Consider the following 26,743-nt stretch of genomic DNA (forward strand, 5'->3'; position numbering starts at 1 on the left):
CACTCTAACAGATGTGAATTGTACGTTTATATGGATGAAAATGAATAAATACTTACTTCCTTTCATTATTAACCCTAAAATCAACATTAAATATGTATCATTGTAAAGTGAGTAAAATGGGTTTGTTACCCTGAGGCAACATTATTCTGGCAGTTAAGGTCTCTCCTGTTTTTCTCCCAGAGGTGTTAATAGTTTCCAAAGACATTCAATCTACACAATATACCCCTTACCCAAAATGTAGTCCATCACGCAAAACATGTCTGAAGTCTGAAGTTTTGCCCCGGAGCTATGAGGCTAATATAAAGCTAATAGGAAATTGTGCAAACTGCATGCCTAAATCATCACACAGTTGCCTTAATGTGCCTTGAGATCTTAACTAACCTCAAATAGACTTGTGTATGTGGTTTCTGACACTGTTAACTATAAAAATTAGCAAAATTTTAGGTTGGTTCCTCAGGGCTGTACAATGGGACAGTGTCGTCGCATATGCTATGGAAAACGAATCCTTAGCAAATTGAAAAGAGATCACAGCTCATGTGACAGGCCTTCATGTGTGTGTACATCCCCATTCAAATGTTTTGTCAAGTCCATGTACTCATGGAAGTTATACTCAATTATTCATAGTCAGTATTCATGAGCTAACCTAACTACGTAGTACAACATTTCTCCACAGCCTCAACTCCTTAAGCGCAGTCATGCGAACTGCGAGACAGGTTAAGTTCTAGACTTAAGTCTTTACTAAGTCCTTCGTTTACACTAGTCAGTTTCAAACTATCCTCTGACTGAATTTGGTTGCACTATCAATTATTAAGCCATGTCTTTAAACGCCAAACGGCATCACTAACATGGTGATAACAGGTTCAGAACAAATCCTTAAACACGCTGACATGGAAACACGAACGCCAGCTTTCACAGACTTTTTTTGCGTTCCTTGGAAAAAATTATTACAAAAATGATCCATGAGTCAAGGATGCATGTGAAGAACATGAGCCAAAAAGAATAGTCCCCCATTTACGTTGTCTTACATTGTAATCACAGTGTTGGCAGGTGATTTACACAGGTTGTGCCTCTCACCCACTTCTGGCTCAGCAATAAATCTAAGCTTGGGGAACAGGTCCCACAAAGCACCTTTGTGGTGGGAGGAGGTTATGGAAAGATTACTGTCACGCTCTTTTATGGCTCTTCCCATCGCCTAGCCCAGAATTTGGCCCCTGGGCAAACACAGTCATTCTCCGCCTCTTAAAACACCTTCAGTAACGTGTACGCCTCTTTGTAAACGCACTATCCCTGCAATCCAATCTGCAAACCTTAACGTTTCTATTGCATTGTCTTCATTTGACATGGACGACAGTTACTACTCACCGTTTGATGACTGCGGTCGCAGTAGCGCAGCCCAAAGTAGTCGTTCTCTACAAGGTTCACATGGCTAAACACGTAGTCCAGCACCACTGAGCCCTTGGTGGATTTCTGGGAAGAAAGGTGAGGAAAAATAATACATTACAAATCTCATTTTCTGGGGCAACAAGAAAAGAAAGGACAGATTTTCAGCCTTGCGGTTTGAGAAGTTACGACGTCTAGCTAAAATTTTGAAATGGATAAAGCTATTTTGCATAGCTAAAAACAGTCACAGCGCTAACATACAGAATATTTGTCCACGTTTGGCTGTTTTTATAGGTAACAGTATGTCATACAGAGTCAGAAACCACATACACACGTTTAATTGGGATTACAAAACAACTCAACATGCCTTGAGGAAAGAGAGTGATGATTTAAGCATGCAGCTTGCACAATGCCAATTGATGAGTTATAAGCTGGTGTCAACCCTATGTTCCCAGGGTCCTTGATTTGCTCTCAAGTAAACAGTGTTATATTTCCAGAGCCCTACTTTCCTGGGGTCCTTTATTTGTTCACTGAAATCTCAAAGAAAGAGCCCTATATTTCCAGTACCAAATGTTGCTGCGGTCCTTTATTTGCTCACTGAAATATCTAGAAAACAGCCCTATATTTTCAGGGTCCTACTTTCCAGAGCCCCTTTATTTGTTCACTGAAAGATCTAGGAAAGAGCCCTACTTTCCTGGGTGTCTTTTAATTGCTCCCTGAAATATTATAAGAGAAATAATATAAGAGCTCTGTATTTCCAGGGCCCTATGTTCTCAGGACCCTTTATTTGCTCACTGAAATATCTTGGAAACAGCCCTATATTTCCAGGGCCCTAGTTTCCAAGGGTCCTTTCTTTGCTCATTGAAATATCTAGGAAATAGTCCTATGTTGCTGAGGCACTTTATTTGCTCACTGAAGTATCTAGGAAACAGCTCTATGGATCCCTACCTTCCCCACTCTTTGTGTTCCCTCTGTGCCATTTTGGAAACCCTATGTTCCCAGGGCCCTCACTGTAATTTTATAGGACACAACTGTATGTTTTCATGGCCCCATTTAGCCTCAATCAAGTTTCCTTGAAGCAGTTTCCATTAAGTTCCTATGAAAATGAGTCTAACGTTCATACTTCTGTTACAAATATACATAACAATATCAAAAAGATTATGTGTGATACACTCTGATACATTCTGAAGTAATGATTTGCATTGCAAAGTTTGCTGAGCAAGCTATTTAGCCTATTGAGGCTGGCCTAGCCTAGAACAATTGTTCCTATGAAGTTCCACTCCTTACTGTCCCCTGTATGGCCTTTGGTGTACTCAAGGCCCTTAACTATGACCTTAGAGCCCTTTCATATTATATTTTAATGTATCATATCGAGATATGATGTATCATATAAAGAACTGAGGGAATACAGTCCCTGGGTCACACTCTTCTCAAGCTTCCATTACTTTGTAGTTACATTAGCCATGCAGTTCCAATGCAAAACTAAAGAAGTAAAAACTGAAGTCTTGGCTGATCAACCACATCTGGGGTTAGATTTTAAGTGGGGTTAAGATTTTAACTTTTTTAGGGCTTTAGGTGGGTCACTCTGTTTCTCATATTCTAAATTTAAAGCTATACAGAACTGTACTTGCAGTGTTTGTTACTGTCTGTCTCTTCCAAAATCAAGCAGAGATGATGATGGATCAATTATTGAAGAGCTTCAGCTGAATTTAGGTTGGGTCTGGGTTGGCTCCTCTGCAGCGCACTGCATCTGTCCATCATGCACTGTTTGTTTATCTCCTACAGATCTTACGACGGTGGGGAGGGATCTGCGGCTTCATTTTCAGCTCAGACATGAAGTACGACAGGACGCTCCTGACCACAAACCACGCGTATGATAAATGTTGTAGGTTTAACTCTTAAAGGTCTTGTTTACCGTTAGCAATAGCAAAAGCATGATGCAATTTTACAGGAATTATTTCTCACTCACAGGTCCTTAAAACAATAAAAAAAAAGAAAATCTGGCAAAACCATTAAACTGCAGATATGAACCTGTCCATACAGAATATAAATGGAGCATAAATGTAATCCATTATGTAACTAAATATGAATTAAACGGATATTCTGGCCAAAATAAAAAATGTACCCATCACAACACCTTTTGTACACTTGTGTACTCGCATCCTACAGCCTATTGTACATACTCTATACACTGGTAGGAAAAAAGGTACCATATAAAATTTAGTCCCCCATTGTACAATCAATCATAATACACTCTTAACGATATGATATGGTTCTTAACAGCTGATTGTGAACCTTACATGTGTGTTAAATGTACACTATACTCACATTATACCTTGTGTGAGTAGAAAAATGAATTGAAAAGCCTGGCAATGAGGTGTATGGAATCAAAGCAACTTAAAAATTATAACTGTAATAGAATATGGCACAATTATGTTCCTTGACTGAAGGTAACGAAGATGTACCCCTCAAGGATACCAGAGAGCATTTATACTTTGAAAGATACAGTTTTTCTGAGAGTGTAGAATGAGATTTTTGGGTTTAAAGACTAGGAAAACTTTGTTCTGATGATATATGATACACTACATGGCCTTCTAATTATTGTATTCCAGTGTTTCAGCCACCCCCATTGTTAACAGGTGTATAAAATCAAGCACATAGCCATGCAATATCCATAGACAAACATTAGCAGTAGAATGGGTCGTACTGTAGAGCTCAGTGACTTTAAATGGGGCCTTGTCATAGGGTGCCTCCTTTGCCACAAGTCAGTTCATGAAATGTCTGCCCCAGTCAACTGTAAGTGCTATTATTTTGAAATGAAAGTGTGTAGAGGCAACAAGAGCCGCAGAGCGTTGAAGCGCACAGTGCTTAACCTCTGTTGAATCACTCACTAAAGAGTTCCAAACTGCCTCTGGAAGCAACATCAGCACAAGACCTGTGCACTAGGAGTTTGAAATGGGTTCCCATGGCCGAGCAGCTACACAAGCTGCACACAAGCCTAAGATCACTATGCGCAACGCCAAGCCTTGGCTGGAGTGGTGTAAAGCATACGGTCATTGGACTCTGGGGCGGTCAAAACGTGTTTTCTGGAGTAATGAATCACACTTCACTATCTGACAATCTGATAGATGAATCTGGGTTTGGTGGATGCCAGGAAAACAATACCTACAGGAACGTATAGTGCACAGAGCCCTGACCTCAATCCTATTGAACGCCTTTGGCATGAACATTGATTGTGAGCTAGTCCAAAATCAGTGCCTAACCTCACAAATATTTGACTGAATGGGCAGAAAAACCTTGTGGAAAGCCTTCCTAGATGAGTGGAAGCTATTATAGTCGCAAAGGGGTGCCAACTCCATATTAATGCCCATGGTTTTGAAATGGGATGTCCAACAAGCTCATATAGGTGTGATGTCCAGATATGTTCCTATATGATATTTAACTTCTAAAACTGCAAGCGCAGGGGTGTTTTTTATTTATTTATTCTACATTAGTTTGTGAATGTAGGAAAAGGCAGATAGCTAATGTTACTGCTAGGAAGCCACATATCGTATTGCAGCTGTATCATCATAGTCTTCAAACCATCATTAACATGGAGAGAAGAGATTACTCATGTGACTGAAATGGCTCATCAGATTGGAACAACAAAAAGCTAAAAGCTAAAGTTAGCTATGTAGCCTGGCTTGCTAGATAACATTACATCAGATTGGCTTCTGTCTTTAACTGAAAGGGTAAAAACATGTTTCTGGTGTCCATTTTGTGCTAAAGATTGTCGTTTTCTTCATGACTTTGTTCGATAACTGAGGTAAGCATTACTCTAATGCAAGCTTGGTTGTATTCATTAGCCTACAGGTCAGCGGCTAGGCTAGCAGTCAAGATTGGTTGACACCCCATGATTACCAATTTTATGTTGTGCTTGCGTGATGCATGCTGGATATTGTAGTCAGAGTCATTTTAATTCTGTAACTGCATTTAAATAGTAGATCAAAATGACATTCATAAGTAGAATAATCTTAGACTTTCAAAAAATTAAGCCCACAATGGTACACTCTCGGATAAAAAGATAAACTGTTGTGGGGCAGTACTCTTCTTGCCATGGGGGTGGTACCCTCAGGGGTAGGTGTTCAGTACCTTTAGTTACTGAACATAATTGTACTGCAGTTATATTTTTTAAGATGTTCTGACTCCACACACCCTGTCTCGGCTCCAGGCTTTTCATTTTATAGTTCAGTTTTAAGGCATTACGTTATGAAAAGGTACAAATATGTAACTTTTATCTTTTTGAAAAAATATTTAAGGTACACAGTTGGACCTTAAAACCACTGTTGTACCTTTGAGGGTGCATTTACATTGTTTATACTTTGATTAATAAAAAAATGTACCTGCACTTTTTTTCTGGCAGTGTATGGTTGTTATGTCAAGATAGGGCTGGACAATATGACAATATTTATCACTATGGGGAAACATCTCACATAATTCTTTTCTGAGTTTATCGTGGATATTGTCTATTCTTAAAAAAACTGCAAGTTTGATAAAAAAGACAGCATAATTAGTCCTGTTTTATTGGATCTAGTGCAGTGCAGTATCTGATATGTTGAATATACATACATTTTGATAGTATTTTTTAAATGTGCCACTATTATGTTTTTTCCAATTAATCAGATGTCAAAAAATATATACCATGACATATCGATATATCGTAAAAAACTTCTTTAAGTATCATGAGATTACATTTTTTGCCATATCGCCTGCCTCACCTCGCCTACTTCAAGGCACACATAAAAGTCATAACAGGAAAGACCTAAAGTGCCTAACACTGATGAAATGCCATCCAAATTGAGAGCAAAGAAGGATCTTTAATAGGAGTCAGCTCAGAGTGTGACAGCTGGATCGTTATCACAGGTGCGAAGCCTAATGCAACCAAAATGGTGTATCTTGTGTAAATATTAAACATCTCATTTTTTCCCTTGTATGCAAGTTAATTTTCTGTAAACCCTAAACAAATCCTGCGCAAAGCGTCTCACCAGCTAAACCTGATTAAACAGACTGATGATGAATCTGCTGTCACCTGGCAGGCAGATGTCTTCGTGCTTTCGGCTGAAAGTGAGTTTGTGATCGCTGCGGAAGACGCCCTCCTACTGATCATTCTGAAATATTAATGTGACGTTGATGAAATGTTTCCTTTAACACGACTCTGAGCGTGTGCTGCAGCATCTGTGCCCTACCCAACACGAACCAACACCAGAACACACAGATCAGATGCAAAATAAGACCAAACTCACTCTGCAATAGTGCAATTATGCTAAGATATTTATTCCAATCATACAGTACTGAGTCAGACACCACCCTTCATTTATTTTGTCTCCAGTCAAAACAGTTATTAATTTTTCAGTGTCAGGAAAAAGCAGAAAACATATATTTAACTGAAAATTACACTGAAGCTTCAACAACTGAATATAATATCAAATTTTAGTGTGTTCACTCTTTACCTTTATTACAGCTTCCGTTCTTTTCAGGAGACTTGTTTTCAGTTTTCCAAAGAAATCCCCTCTATATTTTTTCACACCATGAAAGTTCAGTTTAGTCTTCTCATCCCAAACACATTCAATGATGTAACGGTCTGGGCTCTAGGATGACCTGTCCACTGTCATGAGATTGTCAGCAGCTATTTTTTTGACTCATAGGGTCATCTCATAGTGAAACGATGGACAGAAACATCTGTGGATTTTTTTGGATGTGAAGCAAGAGTGGAGCTTTTCGTTTCTCTCAAGCTTGATTTGGCCCATGATGGAAAACTGAACTTCCCTCAATTTTTTTAAAGAAATATAATTTAATGTAATATGTAGAGTTTAATGTAGTATGTGAACATTATTATATGTCTTTTTATATGTATATAAATATCCAGTCCATATATGGAAACTTAGGCCCAATTCCATTTCTTATTTTTACCCTTAACCCTTGTTTTTGAGTGTCACCTTACCTTGAGTTACAAGTTTTGAAATCTTCCGTATGAAATGGGACCCTCAAATAAAAAGGAACATTATTTCATTAACAGCTACTATCGGTGCTCTGTAGGCGACCCTGCCAGTCTGCAGTGACAGCAGAGGAGGGTAAAGTTCAGCTCCTAACTGCTGGGCTTTAGTTACATTTAGGAAATCATATTCCTTCAAAGAGGGGGATGCAATAGTTATTTATTATCGCCAACCACTAATTCTTCAGTGATATGAAGCTGAAGTCAGATATTTCCCAGCTTCTTGTTTGAATTCAACTGCTGCACCATTTAAGGTGGAACGGGAAAATTAGCTAGCTAGCTACCAAGACTTTTAGCGTATCATTAGTGATTGTTATTCTTGTTATGAAGAAAAAGGACCATAATACCTTGAAACGACAAGAAACTAAGACAATACAATGATTATCTGAATTTTTTAACATTGAAAATACTTCCATTTGGGTGTTTCTATGGTGGCTCGCGTGGCCATCTTGCTTTTTTCTCATAACACTCCGTTTGGACTGTGCCTCTGAAAAACCTCCACTTGGAGGGCCATGAAGCCCTAACACTTCGCCCTACCCCTCTATCTCAACAAAAATTGGGACACCCTAACCCTCGGCGTGAATGTGCAAATGGAGGGGTAAGGGCTAAGTGGTAGGGGAAAGGGGTGAAATGGGATTGGGCCTAAGTTGTAAAAAACAGCTCAATTTGAAGTTATTGTTTCTGTGTCATGAAAACTTGTTCACATTTGTTGGACTTGTTTACATTTGATGGTACATTTGATACATTTGAGGCCTGTTCACCTACAGCAGTTTTGCCCCACCTATTCACGTTGAATTAATAGGGAGTGTTGCAAACTAGAATACTTTTTGAATGAGGCAGCCAATCAGAACAGAGGTCATTTACATATATAAGGCACAATAAAGGCAGAGTAACAAAAACAGCCTGTTTAATTCGAATTGATAAAGAGAGGATGGAAAATTGTCCTGTAAATATGAATGAAATATGAATTTGCTTGGATTTATAATGTAGGGCTCTTTAAGTACTGATGGTGACTGTTTTGGTGGTTTAGATCTTGCAGGTGGTTGTTAGGAATCCCATTTTCTCTTTTAATCATTTTGGGAGCTCCAGTTTTGAAAAATCCTGTTGTTGCATTTATTTTCCTTTGGCTTTCCTCTTCCTCAGGCATATATCTAAGTTCATGAACAACTTGTATTTGGCTGTTTTGACAGAATATTAAATAAATAAAGGAATGGTCTCTGACTTTTGCACAGGGCTGTAAATTATGCTGACAGTTTCTCATAAATTCTACTATAACACCTCAGATTAATTCCAGCACAACTTGAAATATGTCAGGGCATGAAATCAGCATTCACCTTGAAAAGGCCTTTAGAGAGCCAAACAAACAGTCATTCTTTTGATATCTCACGGTCTGAGTGTGCGCCCAGCCAAACCTGAATTAACATCAGAACAACACAAGCATGAGATCAGATGCAAAATAAGATACTGCCAAAGTGACACTGCTCTTACGCTGAAATACTTCAATTATGCTAAGACATTCTTTCCAATTATACATTATGCTGACAGTTTCTCATAAATTCTACCGTATCAAGTGAAATTAATTCTAGCACAGCTATCTCAAAGTGTGACAGTGTTCACCTTGGAATGACCGATCAACTCGTGATGAGCTATCAGACATGCTTTCTCGCAAATGTTATTTGCTTTGTGGGTACACACTTTAAAAAGATGGTTCTACAAAGGTTCTTCAGTAAAGGCAATGGTTCTATTTAGAACCATGAGCTCTATAGAGAACCCTTTCATGATTAAATGGTTCTTTGCATGGTGAAATAGTTCTAGACTGATGGGGAATGTGTTGTGTATGATTCTAGAACCTTTTTGAAAATGATTTTTGGTATATATGGTATATAGCACCAAAAAGGGTTCTTATATTCTTACAAGCTTGACATCGTAACTAAAGCAAAACTTTTTGGTGCTACATAGAACCTTTTTCAACACATTCTCTATCAATCTGAAGAACCATTTCACAATGCAAAAAAAAACATCTAGGCATGAAATGGTTCTTTGTAGGTTCTAAATAGAACCATTGCCTTTACTGATTGACTCTTAAAGAGCCATCTTTTTTAGATAGATAGGTAGGTAGGTAGGTAGCTAAGTAGATAAATGGATGGACCGACAGACAGACAGATCTGATCCTGAAGGGAATCAGATATTGTACCAGATATTGATCCCGAAGGGAAATTGCACATTAAGTACAATCTCTAAAAAGATGGTTCTTCAAGGGTTCTTTTGTAAAGAACATGGCTCTATATTGAACCATGAACACTCTTTTGCATGATTAAAGGGTTCTTTGCATTGTGAAACGATTCTTTCGACTGATGGAGACTGTCTTGTGTTGGTTTTTGAAACGGGTTCTATATGGCAACAAAAAGGGTTCTGCTATTGTTACGATGTCAAGCTTGTCATAGTGGAAGAACTCTTTTTGATGCTATAAAGAAGGTTCTATATAGAACCATATACAGCACATTCTCCATCAATCTGAAGAACCGTTTCACCATGCAAAGGATTCATTGAGTGTTTATCGTTCTATACAGAACCATTTTCTTTACTAAAGAACCCTTAAAGAACCATCTTTTTTAAGAGTGTATGCAAGCATGTGATCGATTACTATGGATGAAAACTGCCTGCAGACAAGTAGGAAACTGTAAATAAAAACTTAGATGTGTCCAGGATGATGAACAGAGTCATAGAAGGAGACTAAGAATTAATAGAGAATTAAGTCATAATAAACTGATCATCCAGAATTCATAACATATACTAAGCTATATGTGGATATATGAGCTTGCTGGACATCCCATTCCAAGACCACGGGAATTAATACGTAGTTGCCCCCCTGTTGCAGTTAGAACAGCCTCCAATATTCTGGTACAGCTTTCCACAAGACTGTTTCTGCATCTGAGAATTTGTGGCCATTCAGTCAAAGCTAAAAAAATGCATGTAAATAAATATTTACATGACATCATTGTTATTTTTCACTTTTTACTCACAGAAATCATGAAATATTGAACAAAACATACCAAAGCATTTTTGTGAATAGATCATAAACATTTAAATCCAACGTATAAGTTATTATTGTATATAAAATACATTGGAGACTTTAGTGTTGATTTCCCACTGTATAGTTTTCTATTGTGAAGCTCACCGCACATCCACACACAGCTTGGTGCTGCACAAACGATACCTCTACTTTTATCATCACACACACAGGTGCGATGTGCCTTGGAAGTGGAGCTCGGTGTGCTATCCATAATGGAGTACACTTGTTTGACATTTCTTTTGTTCAAGCTGTGAGCTGACCTTCTCCTAACATGAGAAAAGATCACATGGACACATGCTAGGATCTTGCTGAAGACGTCTCGTGGTTTGCCAGTCTACAAGAAGAAGATACTTTTCAATTTCAATTTCATCTGATACACTCACACTGCAATCTTTCAGCTAAAAATTACATTAATTATAAAATTTGTCATGTATGTGTCAGCAGCAATAAATCTTTTTTTATGTGGCAGCTCGGCTGTTTGTTGTACAGCTCACACTTATGACACACGCTGGCTCAAATGACACCAGCTCTCTGAGGAGACGGAGAGAAACTTGAACTGTGGCTGGTATCTCCCCCCGGGGCCATGCTTATTCTCTAACACACACATACTTTTCCCTCAACTGTGCCACAGAATGCGTCACTATGGTTCACGTTACTCATTCGAGACCAAAGCCCAGAGTGGCAAACTGCAGGTGATAACTTGAAACTCTATTAGCTTCAATGTTAAACAAACATGATCACACTCAGTACATCTCTATATATAGATAATAATCAGTGGTTTGTTTATGGTTTTCATAGCCAGCTTGGAGTTTTTTCACAAATGAGCTGGATCGTGCTGGCTAGCTAAGCTAGCCATATGGACCGAGTTCAAGGAATGCCACACTGGCGGTAACTCAAACCTTTGATTTCATCCTTCCCAAAGGCCATCGATGTAAAGTGGTATAGACTTCTATCACCAAAGTCATTATGAAATAGTATAACTCCAGTTTCTGGCCATCTCTGTTGATAATCCCGTAACTCATACTCCCAAAAGCCCTGAGGGGTCCAGCTCTGGAAAAGTTACTTCATCAGTCAGTCCTGTTCTACAGGTGTGCTGTGTTATTTTGATATTTATTTCACCATAACAGTTGATGAACCGATATTCGGTTAACCATAAGCATCAGCAAAACAGACTTCAGCCAAAATTATTGTAGTACTGTAACTTAATTTTTAGATGATAGCACTAGAGGCTAAAATTTTAAAATGTTTTACTATTTAAAAATAGAAACTGGTTGGTTTTTGTATTGGATGAGTAACAGAGGCTGCCTCTTCAGATGAGCTAATGAGGTAACGCCAATGGTACAGCTAACTCCCATGTGTCAAACACAAGTCAGGCCTGTGACACAGTCCTATTCGGCCTTCAAATTTTTTTTAGTTTTCTATTCCCATTAGCCTGTTTCACCCTGAGATGCACTACAGTCCCCAGCATGCACTGAAACATAGTGTGCATTCTGACCCCCTTCCCCCAACAACAATCTATGGGCCAGCGATTACACAAAAAAAATAAAAGATGCCTGACATCCAGTTCAACCAAATAGCCACTTAAAAAAACTACTTAAAATGATTTATTTTTATTTAAAATTATTTTTGAATGAATATTCAATGCCTATTTTGCTGTTGCAGTTTTGGTATATTTTGAATAAACAATGGTCCGTTTGGGTCATGGCAAAATGTTAAGTAAAAATTAAATAAAAACACAGCTGACCCACAAATTTACTGAGATTTTTTAATAAGGCCCTTTTCGTGGTTGAGTTTGACCCCCCTGAGCTAACTGGTCCAAAGTTGCTGATTTGCTGTCCTCTACATTGAGTTGCAGCTCGTTGTCTGCTACACAGTTTTTTTCTCCTCTCCATGTTAGTCTGTCAGAGAAATATTATGGCGTCCTCCACGGGCCGCACTGCAGTGGGAAACTTAGGGGGTGCGGCCATGCAAACTGGCTCTTGGGATGCAGACAATGGACTGTTGTTGTTGTTGTGTAGTTGAATGGTAGTTAAGTTTATTGAAGTAATTGTGTCCGAGGAGGGTGGGCATTGCAGTTAACTAGTAGTTAAAAGTGTCTATCATCCTTGAATATCGTGTACTCCTGTGTTCCCTCCTCCCTGTGTTTTGTGTTGGGGTAGTGATGGGCTGGGCATTTCCTTGCTTCTGTTGAAGTGCACAAGCCTTCAAAGTTGCCTGTGTCTTCTTCTGTGTCAATTCTACAATTTATTTTTACTTTTTTTATCTTAGCTAACATCACTGAGAGATTTTAGCCTAGTTAGCGATAAAGCTGGGCCAGAGCTGGTCAAGCTGTCTCTGCCTTCTCACGGTGTTTTCACACTTGGGCCATTTCAGCATCTGAAGTGGACTCAGACCGCTGAGTCATGGTTTCTTTTGCATATTTGAACATACCAAACAAACTAAGACCCCTCTAAACGGCCCCAAAAACGAACCGAACTGAGACCACGAGGTGTGGTTCGATTGATTTGTACATTATGAAAACAAAACGGCCCCAGTTCGCTTTAGCTTTGCTTTAGGAAAGGCTGGATTTATCAGAGAACACTGCCCACTTTGTGAGCGCTGCGCACGGTGTGAGTGCTGTGAAAGGGGTCTGAGTTCTAATGGAGTTGTGGTCTGAACAAAAAGTGGTCTGAGATCTCAAAGATCCAGAAAGAAAACTCCTCTTTACAGTTCACTTACATTGTGAACACAAAATGAACTGAGGTCATCTGCAGTTGGTTCCCTTCCAGGTTCACTTTAACAGAACTCAGTTTGGTTCTTTTAAAACAAGCTATATGTGAAAACACTCAGTCGCATCCTTAGAACTGAGCTCACATTAAGGCACTCGCTATATACACTCACAACACTGACACATTTTACAGTTATGTTAAAACATTAAATGACTAATTTAGCCCTTTTCTGTCTTCCTGTAATTTACCAATGCCATGATAGTGATTTCAATATTCAAATACTGGCACCTCCAATAGTTAACCAAGTACTCCAAGCACATCCCTGGTTTGAACCCTCAGCTGATGTTTTGAGTTCAACGGAACAAATAGTTACTACTGACCATAACAGTACCATACAGACAATTTATTGGTATGCAGGGGGGCTTTGATAGCTAGTGACGGTTGGAAAGCTAACTGAAGTATGAATACATTTGATCCTGATGTTTCCCTTTGATGAATCAAAACTAAGTGTTTTCACATAGCAGGAATTTTTACCTTCTATTAAATGGATTGTGGATCTGATGTTTGAAAATTGGGAAAAAAGTTGAAAAAATCTGTAATCATTATTTGTACTAAGCTCTTTTTGGCTAGCATACATAATGTGAGATGTGCCCATGTGTGCATCTCCGCAGTCGAGGTGTGCAGAATAAGAATGGCCCAACAACCAAATAATATCTAGTTAAAGGTCGTCCTATGGCGGACCCTTTCCACTGATGGACAATGTAGAGGGGCTGATAAATTGTGCAGAAACAGGCTACAATTGTTACCTACAATTGTTACCGGAAAGTGTACCAGTATGGTAGGTGTTTCTGATGAAATGGCCAACAAGTATAGGTACAAAGAGACAAAGTGTTTCAAATAAACTGGCTACTTAGAGTGTTTCATATTCACCCTCCGGACCTGGGCCTCACCAAAACACTGGTGCCTCATTCAGATTCTAGGCCCACACTGGCACAAGAGAAGTCCTGTTTACCATCAGCAAAGCTGCTCCTGAACCTGCTCCCCACATTCCTTTCTTATCTTCCTCCCTGATAAGACAATGCAGACGCTCGGGTGGGACTGCTAAAATAACACCAGGAAGAGAAATATGCAGAGGAAATGTGTTTCCGAGTATTTAGCCAGAATGTACTCCCTCCACTGCTTGTGACAGAAGAGAAACACTGTCTAAGAGATAACCAGTTGAGTCAACTCCACTGAGAGCTCAAGGACATTTTAGCGATATACAGCACTGTGGAAAACTTAGAGACCACCTTTTAGTGTGTCCATACTTTGCCTTTCTTACAGTTTCAGTTCTATTCAGGAGGCTTGCTTTCAGTTTTTCAAAGAAATCTGCAGGAATATTTTTCCACACTTCCAAAGTTCAGTCTTAGAAGTTGGTTGCATTTTCTGCTTCTAACGATCCAAATATATTTACATTTTTCATTGTCCATTTAAAAATTTAGACTTAACAGTTTTAAAACCTTACCGCACATCTCAAATGTCCAGTTTCAGTGTTCTAGTGCAAATGTTCTTCTTGTCTGTCTTTTTTTCTCAGTAAAGGCTTCTTGACAGCTACACGTCCTTTCAGACTCATAGTGTTGAGTTGTCTTCTCACAGTGGAAGGACGACAGAAACACTTGTGAACTTTTTCAGATATAAACCAAGAGTGGAGGTTTTAGAAGTTTTGGTAGTCTAGCATGTCTTCCAGGTGGTTCTTAGGAGTCTCATTTTCCATTTGGCATCTTTTGTATGTATATGCATTTACTGTAAATTTCAATGGATCTTTTATCCAAGCATAGCAATAATGATAGCACCTCAACCTCAGCCTCTAATACTCCCCATACAATATTAAGGTGTGGACAGAAATGGATTTCACTACTGGATTTTAAAGTTGAGGCGTTCCTAATGGAGTCTCAGGTCAGAGGTCAGCATTGGAGGATGGGAAAGGGAAATATCTCATGTAATCCCAAACCAGAAACAAACACTGTAATCTGTGATGGATCGCTGCTGTCAGTGGCATAATTTCCTCTATTGTTGGAAAATAAAGAGGACATTAAAATACCCAATTAGGCAAACGCAATTAAGCAGTGTGCTTCAAAATCCCATTTCTCATTAATTATGTCCTAGTCAAACAGTCAAACAATGAACGTAACCATCAACGATATTGACTTTAATAGACAAAGATGGATCTTTAGTTGTCGGTGGCCTTTGAGCCAATTTGCTGCAATCAATGAGACAAATTGGCTAAAGGCACAAGCACAAGGGCAGTTTTACAAGGGATGGAAAGTGAGAGAGGGATGTGTGTGGATCCTTGGGGTGAAGCTGATAATAAAAGCTAACAAAACAGAATCCTGAATGTTGTATTATGTCCCAGAGGCACAAAGAGGATTAGTTAATTACCACAATCCTCCTCCTGCTAAACTCACATGGGCTCCGGCTAAACAATAGCAGGCAGCACAATGTGGCAGAATATCCTCCACAGGGTTACACCAGATTACACAGCCTTGTCATAAATGTAATAGTTCCATGACTACTGCCTGAACAGTCCCATTACGAGCAAAGGCAGTGTATTTCAAATACGACTTTAGAGATTCGGAACTGATAGGAGACAGAATTGCTAGCTATTTGCTTAGCTATCCTGATCTGTCCAATTGTGCTTACTGTTAAAACTAGCACAGCTACTTTTGCAGACTAAGATGACTGTGACTCTTTCAGTGAGAGAGAGTGGCGATGGGCCTTACACCATGTCATTGCATCTTCCTCATACTTTTCCATTAGGTGGCCACGTCAGATTCAACTAACGCTTGCAACTTCAGCAAACTGTCGTAAATGTCATAACTGACACTAATGCCATAATAAAGCCAGACCCCCCTCCTCGAAGTGTCCTTCATAAAAGTGGCGTCCTAGAATTTATCTTAAAGAGTGCTTGTGACGGTTTTGGTGGTTTTAACTTTTAATGATTGTTTTCACTTCTTTTCCTTCCTTAAGCAAGTGAATTATCTCATATCTAATCTCCTCAAAATATCTCCTGAAAAATGAATAAACTGTACTTAATTGCTGTTTTGACTGGAAATTTAGTAAATGAAATGGGGTTTCTGTATACTTGTCAACTTAATCCTAATGGAAACCTTGTAAGCCAGCCTGCCCCCCATCCAACCCCGTACACCTAATCCCCCACAAACCAGTGCCCTGAACTCTTTGCTTTCGTTATTTAGGCCCAATAGGCCTTTTTCACACTTGCGCATTTTCTCTCCTGGAAGTACTTGTTGCAGGGTAACGCTGCTTCCGCTAAAGCAATTACAATAGCAACAATAACGAGTTGAGCGTTTACAGCTTACTGAAGTGTTCTAGATTGAAGCAAAAATGAAGTTACATCAGTTTCAGTGGTTTGTCAGCTGACCACGGGCAGAGGAAAAATTAACACAGAAATAAACTTCATTCGGATGGAAAAGAGCCTCTGTGTCCGCATTACACGGCTGCTGACTTATGTTAATGTTAACGTTAATGTACAGTTCGTGCTTTAAAGTTGCTGCTACAGCCGCTTTCAGAGAAACAGTTCATTTTTACCTCAAAAGCTGTCAACATCTGAGAGGGCGAGTGCTCGGCAGGGAGTAGATGTTCGTTCGGAGCTGGTGTTTGTGTAAAATGTCCATAGTGGTGCTACGGACCATGATGACCCGGCATGTTTAGCTTTTTGCCAACTATTCAGTTGTTAGCGAGCTAACACGGCTTATCTAGAGTTTTGGCTATAGTTATTTTCACCTATCCATCGATTTATCACTCCGTATATGTTAGCTGACGTTACTGTACTTAATAGCTGTAAAGAAATTTTACCACTAAGCATTTCTATACTTTATTTAGTTTAGACTCCCACATTGTTGTGTTTGGTTCTCCAACTATTCTGGACACATCCTCTAATCTCAATCTTGGTGGCAACTATGACAAAGATAAAGCAATACACCTTTCTGTGGTGAGCTGAAGTGATACGAACGCCAGTGTTTCTCAGGTTAGTAACTGTATGTAAGGCAATAGCGGAACTTGTTTTACCCAGTGTTTACGCACCTCCGTTTCTTGTGAAAAATACAAATATATCTTGTTTCTGTTTATTACTGTCATTGCTTAAAAATGTCAACCAGTTATTTATTTATTTTTAATCTATTTCATCAGTCATTGGATACAGATACTGATCATTGCACACAATAATCTTAAATGATCTGAAATCTGTACATGTATATTTATCATTTTGTAATGTCAAAACACCCATAATTTCCTCAATGCAGTGTTTTTACAGCATGCCCACGCTTTACGAAATGCACATTGTTCACCCCAGATTTGACTTCACCATGTCTCAAACTTAAAACTGCGTTCAGGCGATTTTTTCTACTGTATACATTATATGTCCAAAAATTTGTTGACACCTCTTCTAATAAGTGAACTGAGCTACTTCAAGATGAACCCATTGCCCACACAGTAGTTCAATTGTGCACACACAGCTTGTATGACCTCCATAGAACAGCACTGCCAATATAATGGGACACTCTGGAACAGCCACACATGAGCCGAAAGTGACCATGCCCAGTGCCAAGCATTGGATAGAGGGATATAAAGCCCCCCAGCACTGGGCTGTGGAGATGTGGAACTGTGCTTTCTGAAGTGATGGAGATACAGATACCTTTAAGATGACTTGGGGTGGCGTTTGTGATCCATCATACAACATCAGTACCTGACTTCACTAATGCTATTGTGGCTCTTAAATCCTCCAACATCTATCGTGAAGTTTTCCCAGAAGAGTAGAGGCTGTTACTGCAGCAAAGGCTGGACAAATGGATGAGCAGCTGTTCACAAGAAAATAATGGAAATAATGGATGAGCAGCTGTTCACAAGCTTTTGGAAATATATAGTACATGCACATAGAATGCTGATGGATTTTGCTTCGAGGGACTTTAAATGTCAGTTCCGGTGTTTAATGTGAGGTGGCTGTATTGGTCAATAATGCTGGGTGTGTAATCCAAATACATTGATGAGTCTATTCGGGCTGTTGCTGTGACAATACCGTGTAGTATACTGCATAATTAATTCTGTAATTAAGCAATTATTTTTAATTATGTAGCAAAATGACAGTAACAACGCTAGGCTTAAATCGGTGTATTACATAAGAAAAGCAAAACCACTTCCAACAGTCTTCACTGCTGTATGAGTAAGATGAAACAGAGACCTGAAAAGGCTAGTCAGTGTGTTTGTTTATGTGTTTAGTGTGAAACAGCAGCTTTTACCAGACGGTGAGAGTGTGTGTGGTTGAGAGGGGAGGGGGAGATTCGTTTAAGCTGTTCTTTAAAACATTTAACTCCCTCTGACATGCCCCTCTGTCCCCATGGCAACGGGGTCATTACATGACGGGACCTGACTATCTGCTGTTGCCGGCTGCACATGGGTGGGTGTGGTGGTGACCGCCGATTCCACCGACTCTAGCACATTCACTGTGTGTGTGTGCATCGCTGGGTGCCAGAGGGTGGTGATCTGGGTGTGTGTGTGGGCTCCTCATCAGCAGATGTTCCACAGACAGACACACACACTACCTCCCTTGGTCTACTCTGTCCTGCTGCTCTAATATTTGGGAACAAAGACCGACAGGCCAGTAACGGGGGTTGTCTCATGCATTGGCCTGATTGTCCATTCGGCCTCCCTGGGACATGTGTTTAACGATCAGCAGCCAAAATCATCTCATTTCCCTTTCCTCCGCTCTTTCAGTTACCGCTGGAAACTGCCCAAATGCACACACCATCCATATGGTGGACTGGGCCCTCCCAGTTTCCATAGCTATCAAGAAATACACAAAGACGCTGTGAACAGGGCAGTTCAGGGGTCCAACAACTAACAATACACTGTCAATAGAGTCAGTCTCAATAAAACCATATTAAAGTACATCTTATGAAATGAACAATGACGTGAACAATGTTGATGATCTCATAACAAGGTCTGTTATCAAGGTCTGGGATATATTAGATAGTAAGCCAACATTACATGGTGAGTTCTTCTAGTCAGCAAGTTGGATACTGGAGAAATGGGCAGGCGTGAAGACCGGACAACTTTAACAAGACCCAAATCGTTATTACTAGAAGACTGGGTCTGAGCATCTCTGAAACGGCAAGGCTTGTGGGGTGTTCCCGGTCAGCAACTGGAAGCGAGTACCTTCCGACAGTGATCCAAAGAGGGACAAAGCATGAACCAACAGTGTGTTGGGTGCCCAAGGCTTGTCACCCTGCTAACCTATGTCCACCATTAAAAGTGCCTACAATGGGCATGAGAGCTTCAGAACAGGACCAAGAACCAACGGAAGAAGGTTGCCTGGTCTAATAAGTCCCGTTTTCTTTTACATCATGTGGACGTCTTGGTGCCAGATACCACAAGGCAACCTCAGAGCTCTTGTACAGTCCATGACTCAGCGGGGTTGGAGCTGTTTTGGCAGCATGCGGAGGACCAACAACACATTACACAGGTGCTTATGAAGTTTTGGCTCACTGGTGCACATAATCATGTTATTAGTGGCTAATAAACATAGCCATAATTTTAGTGGCTACATATTCTGATATTGATGTTTGGGTGATTCCACTATTGTGATGGAACTGCTACTTTAACCCTTAGAAGGCATTTTTATTTAACCTTTACAGGTATAATTGGCATTTTGCTATGCATTTGATTTATAAAATGTATAAATAATAACAGAAGGCGAATTGAATGAATAGCAAAATGCAAATTCACTAATTACATAGTTAGTTATATAATGAATTACTGTGACTTTCTATTTGTTCAATGCTAAAAATGCACAAATATGGCAAAAATGTAAATGATGTTTTATCTTTCCGCAAAACAAGACTGTACACACCAATAACTTTGTTATATTCAAATCATATCTTAATATCTTCTCTTCTGTTTATGAACACAAAGGCAAATCTGGTGTTGATTGTAATGCATTTTGCGAGACCTTTAAAATCTGAAATAAAAAGCCAAAATACAAACTCCAGAAACATATTCCAAAAACTCTGCAGGCAAGGATAAGCATGGAACAGAGTGCTGATTGATGATGCGTGAGGAGGATGGAGTGCAGAGTAAATACAGCCACGGGGAGAAAGGGGCAGTAACACACACAACACACGCTTAACTGCTCAGTGGACTGACGCATTCAACTCTGTATGCCGCTCCAGTCAAAGGCTCAGAAAGCTGCAGAAACAAACAGCCTACAGCTCAATCACACACACGCACACACATAACGATAACAACAACGCACTATCAGGCCCAAGTTAAACACATTAAGCAAATCGGAAAGCCTCAGCTGAAAAGGAAGCTGACTTGAGGGTGAACTAGGACAAACAAAATTGCTTTTGATGAAGAATGGCCTAATAAAAGCTCCCATTTTATGCACATTTGCAGTCTTAAGGGTGTTTTTTATTTGTTAGAGAAATAAAGCTGGGAATATTTCAAGGACTGGGTAAAAATCTCCAATGATTTTGGGTTAGCGGCAATTTGAAAATTGGCGGTGGCGCTTTATGTGTCTCGGAGGAAGCTTGTGCTGGCCTTCACCCTCCCGGCTTGGTAGCACCGTGTGATAGAGGGAGACTTAGCTAGTGGGTGGAATTGGCCATGACTGAAGTGGGAAGAAAAACAACTTTGGAATCACTGTTTTCAATAATATGAAAAAACAACAGTTTGTTGACGATACATGTATGTAATGATTCTAATATGATACTCTATAGGCTTATATGTTTCAATTAATTTGTAAGAAGCTGTAAAAAATATAGGCATTAGATGACGAAAATAACTGAAAATGACTTCATAATCACTGGGAAAGTTTCTTTAACACTGAGAATAAAGACACCCAGAATGCCTAATGCTTAATAGCAGATAAATTACATATAAAGAAATAGGTGAATATATTATAGTATTAATTATTTAACTTCTTCTTGGTGTTCCCAAAAAACTTGAAATATAGCATTTATAGCATTTTAATCTATAATGTTTAAGTTATTGTTGCACTGATTCTATATATACAAATATACAATTATATACATCTATATATACATTTATATACTAGATGCCTCCTATACAAGCCTGATAACCCAGCGGCAGGTATAGCCTAATGTTTTCCCTGTTCTGATGCACCTGATTCAACTCAGAGGTGTTTCTATCTAGCTGAGGTTTGTTAGAGCAGGAAAACTCTAACCTATGCCATACAGTGGTTCTCCAAAACTGTACTGAGAGTATTTGTAGCCTGTCTATCGTAAATAAAAAGTCAGACGTTTCTCTCTGAAGCTCTCCGCTGAGGCAAAGTTTGTGCAGAGCAGACAGCTTTAAAATTAGATTTCCAGGGTCAGTAATAATTCATACGCAAGAGGCCTTTAATAATGAATCCCAGAGTGGCGCTACGTCGTTCTTTAAACTTCAATTACATGAAAAATGAGGAAGGCCTTTCTGCGCTCGTTTGTAGCGCATATCTGTCTGACAGGGGAGAAAGGTACAACCTCAAGGGCCATTACTGATGACATAAGTGATGAAGGGACTGAGTCACTCAAGAGATACAGCAGACGGACTATATTTAGGTTACCAGTTTTAAACCACTGTTAACACAGTCTTGATACCTCCAAGTTACTTGTGTTGAGGTGATGCAATGCTGAAACAAATACAAAGCAATGGATTAATGCAAACAAGCAGAGATATTCCATTGAAACTGTGGATTCTAAGTGCTGTGTTTGTAAGTAGATATTTTAGGTGTTTGCATTCATCCTTCCACTGTGAGAAGAAAAGTCAACACCATAGGACTGAAAGGATGCCTAGCTGTCAAAAAGCCATTACTGATAAAAGGAAAAAAAGGAAATTTTGCAAATCAAACAAAGAAGCTGCTGGTGCTCTCCGAACAATGGACTGTCCACCCCAGAGTCCAGACCTCAGCATCACTAAAAATGTTTGGGATTACTTGGATTGTGAGAAGGAGAAAATACAACCAATTTCTAAGACTGAACTTTGCAGGTGTGGAAAAATATCCCTGCAGATTTCTTTGAAAAACTGAAAGCAAGCCTCCTCAAAGGATGGAAGATGTGATTAAGGCAAAAGTGGACACAATACATATTAAAAAATGATATTATATTTCTATGTTGAAGCTAATGTGTAATTTTATGTTAAAGGTGACCTATCATGCTCGTCTGGTTTTTCCCTTTCCTTAAGTGCGTTATGTAGCTTTTTGTGCATGTAAACAGTCTGCAAAGCTACAAAGCTTAAAGTACATGCCAGAGGTGGTAACTCTCTCCCACAGAAACCACTTTTCTCAGTTGTCTGAAAGGCCTTGTTGGAATTCCAATCCTTTTCCTTTGTAACGAGATGACACAATCTTGTAACACAGTCCTTATTGCCTGCCTACTGGCAAGCCTGGCACACCTTCACACAACACAGCAACTGCTGGAGGCCGGGAAGAGTTTGTTCAGTGTTGAGAAGAAGCTGACCTGACTTTCAGGATCGGACTCAAACTGATACGGCAGAACCAACGCCATTGGAAAAATAGCCACAGTGGTGTTTACAGCTGCTTTTACTCTCTGCAAACTGCAAGACAGGAGCGGAACGTGTTGAAGTGGAACCGCTCTGGCGGTTGACCAGTCAGAACAGAGTGGGAGAGCTGACCAATCAGAACACATTGGGCTCATCAGGAGCCGGGGCCTAAAGACACAGGAGTGCTAACAGCGTGTTTCAGACAGAGGGTGAATAGAGATGTACAGTAAGAGAAAAATAATGTGTTTTTATAGCATGTAAATCTATTCTAGTAGACCCCAACACTGAAAATGAGCATAATAGGTCCGCTTTAAATATGTAGTATTTTCCTAATACTAAATAATTAGTAATACTAATAAAACCACTTATCATATAGGTGCATTTTGTAGTTCTACAATTACAGACTGTAGTCCATCAGTTGCTCTGCATACTTTGTTAGCCCCCTTTTACCCTGTTCTTCAATGTTCAGGACCACCGCAGAGCAGGTATTGTTTGGGTGGTGGATCATTCTCAGCACTGCAGTGACACTGCAGTGGTGGTGTGTTAGTGTTGGGAGTGTTGTGCTGGTAGGAGTGGATCAGACACAGCAGTGCTGCTGGTGTTTTTTAAACACCTCAGTGTCACGGCTGGGCTGAGAATAGTCCGTAAAAAACCAAAAATATTCAGCCAACAGCGTCCTGTGGGCAGCGTACTGTGACCACTGATGAAGGACTAGAGCACGGTGTCAGGCTCCAGTCCTTGCAGGCCGAAACACTGAAGACTTTAGCACACTATCTGATTAAACACACCTGATTTAGCTCATCAGCTAATTAGAAAGGCCTTCATGAACTAAGGATGATTTCAGAGGATTAGATGAGGGTAAACGCTAATATTTGCAGCACTTTGGTCCAGAAAGTCTCTAAGTTTGACATGCCTGGACTAGAGGATGACTAACACAACCTGTGCAGCAATAGATGAGCTGCTGTCTCTGATTTTACATCTACAAGGTGGACCAAGGTCGGTGTGTCTAACACAGTGGACAGTGAGTGGGCACAGTGCAATGTTTTATTTGCTGACTGTAAAGTCCTTAAACCAATCAACTAAGCAAGTGCATCTTGATCTACTGCATGGAGGGCAACTAATCCTCCTTTTAACCTTTTGGAGAGGGCAAGCTTTAATGACATGATCAACTCTTCTAAGGGTTAAAATGTTGAGCTAGTTGCCACATTTGAAAGGTTCTGAAATAGAACATAAAAATGAATGATAAGTGTGTTTGTTACAGTGACACATGGTTTGTGACTACACCTCCATATGCAGACGGATAATGGAATTTTTGTCATAAATTACGGTGTGTGCATGCCTTTAAGGAATTCAGGTGAAAGAAAACAGTGCTATCGGCGTTAATTCCTATTTTTGACAGGGGAGCTTACGTTTCCCTGGGTGACTAAAGACAGGCAGTGATGCAGAGATTATTGCAGTGTTCTTTTGCCATTCCTCTGAAAGCCTGCTAAATCCTCCCCCTAATGTTCACACTCAATCCCCTCGTAAACAATGCTCAGATCTCATATCCCTGTAATGGCAATCAGACCTATTCTGTAACATTTTATTCTTAACATGTAAGTCAGTGGTCCTTCTTTATAGTCAGTTACTGAATGTAACTATTCAAAGCAGCCCGATGGCTATATCTTTGGTATGTCTTTGGTATGATTGGTTTCTAAGGTGTAGAGCACAAAGCTGGCAATGAGCATTCATTTACCTGCCCAGGTTGCATGCACGCCTTGACTGAGCACTTTGATGTTAATTGTTGGTAATGGTTGCTTGAAGCTGAAAGGTTAGGCTTAAGAAGGATGTGACATGACTGGCTTAATAAACAGCAAGTAGACTGATCTGATATCTGCTTTGACAGGTTGGATTAGGTGTGGGTGATATGATGATATATCTTACATCATCAATTTCATCATTTTGCAATGTCAAGTACTATCTTGTGCTTTCCTGCGTGTTTTATTGAGTGATTTCCAGAGCGATTTCCTGTAGTGTGTCAGTACTAGGGTAACAGTGAGGCACATGAACTTTTTTTGCCAGCTCTAAATTAAACATGGACATCAGGCTTGTACGAGACATTCCATGTTCTATTTAATACTTGTAACTGATATTAACATTTATACAACAGTTATTTCCGGCCACGCAAGCTGATTGGTTGAGAAGTGTTCTAACCGTGATGTTATTTCACCATAACATCACAGTTTTTTCACAAACACTGTATCACTCCTCTGAGACGCCGTTGTTAAGCAACGACTTTGACAGCTGTAGGAAACCCTCAAACCATTTGATTGTTTTTACTTCTTACTGTGCGCAAAAACAGAAAATGGACATTTTTAAGATCACATTTGACCGACAGCTGATTTGGACAGACTCTGAAGATGAGACGACACTAAATTCCCGAACTGTCATCACCACTGAGCAGCTTTTCAGTCGGCAGCTGTGACAGAAGAACAGCTAAACAACCTGGAATCAGCCAGAAATTAACTGAATACCATTCGCCAAACTAAATGGGCTGTAAGATGCTTTACAGACTGGCTGGAACAAAACAACATTAATACTGATCTAGCAAAAATTGACAACACTGAGCTATTGGGGCAGTTTTTTGGCTCAGTCGGTACTTCAAAAGGCGAGGCTTTGGCTTGTGCCTGCGACCAAATCACAGCCGTGATGTTATTTTGCGATAACACACTCCCTCTCATGTTTTATTGCTTAAATATTTGTTGTTGTATGTTTTACAGTGATTCTTTCAGCAAAGAGCCCTGATATAGAGCTTTTAGGGTCTGGCAATTCTAAAAACAACCTGAAACAAAGAGTCCTGCAGATATTCTCAGTTAATGACATATCTAGGACTTCCAGAAGGCACAGAGTGAGTTTAATTATATAACACCCACTGTAAATCAAAATGTCATTGTTTGATTCCTAGTGTTGCAGTCAAGACCACTGGAGGTAAGTCTGAGTCAAAAACAAGACCTAGACACATCAAGACTAAGACATAGTAGTAGTTGAGTCAGAGTCAGGAATAAAACCAGATTAAGATTTTTTTCAGAATATAAAAAAAGAAAGAGGAAATTAAATTCATTTGTAGTTGTAGTTCAATCTTCATTCACTGTCATTCATTATACACGATATTAATAAATAATACACTATTTATACACATTTTATAATATATTTAGTAAAATATTGCTTGAATTTTGAAACCTATGAACATCAAACAAATAATACTCAGTTAAGTCATCATGGAAAGGATGTATTAGTACTACAGCTCTACTGATTCCACCATCACTTATTGTTATGTTAGTGGTTAATCTGAAATATTAGGCCTTCTGTCCAGCTCCTGAAAGCCTAACCAATGGGAGAGCTAGCTTGGTTGTGTATAGCTCCCCAAGATGATTACTTTGCCTTGTTATTTGCTCATTATTTTTTTACTAGGGTTCAAAGTGTGTACAACCCTACTGTAATATTTTATTTGTTTCTTTTTTTTTGCTTTAGATATTTTACTTGTTCTTAATTTTAATAGAAATGTTCTACATTTACCATGTAGTTGGTCTCAGTAGGTTAATCTGTCCCATATAAATAAATAAATAAATGAATGAATAAATCAACTGGACCTTCTCTGAAGGCCTGCACAGCCTTGAGGCTCTGAAACAAGCAGGGAAATTTTGTTGAATGCACAGCTTCTGAACTTTCAATTGATATGACATTGTGTGTTCGTAAGTAAAAGTGGAGATATTTTATTGATTTATATTTAATGAAAAGTTATTGTTGTGCATATGAACTTTCTTTTCCAAAAAGAAACAACAACCTTTACATTTATGACATGTTTGTTTTTTCTGGACATCGAAAAAAGTTACAGGTACAGACTTGAAGCTGTGAATACAGAATATAAATTGAACGCAAATGTAATTCCTTACGTAACTAACTGTGTGATGAAGCATGCTGTTGTTTAATTACATTTAAATAGGAAAATGACTAATAACT

At 39.4% G+C, this 26,743-nt stretch overlaps 1 protein-coding gene across 1 annotated transcript in view; it reads right to left on the bottom strand.

Annotated features, from left to right (window-relative positions):
• The window catches only part of epb41l4a (erythrocyte membrane protein band 4.1 like 4A), an 89,264-nt gene that overhangs the window by 52,870 nt on the left and 9,651 nt on the right, over positions 1-26,743 (bottom strand). The window contains exon 2 of the mRNA XM_036595049.1: positions 1,363-1,467. Within this exon, the coding sequence (XP_036450942.1) occupies positions 1,363-1,467 (105 nt within the window). The remainder of the gene's footprint in view (positions 1-1,362; positions 1,468-26,743) is intronic.

Source organism: Colossoma macropomum, unplaced genomic scaffold, assembly GCF_904425465.1.
Source record: "Colossoma macropomum unplaced genomic scaffold, Colossoma_macropomum, whole genome shotgun sequence".
Classification (NCBI taxonomy): domain Eukaryota; kingdom Metazoa; phylum Chordata; class Actinopteri; order Characiformes; family Serrasalmidae; genus Colossoma; species Colossoma macropomum.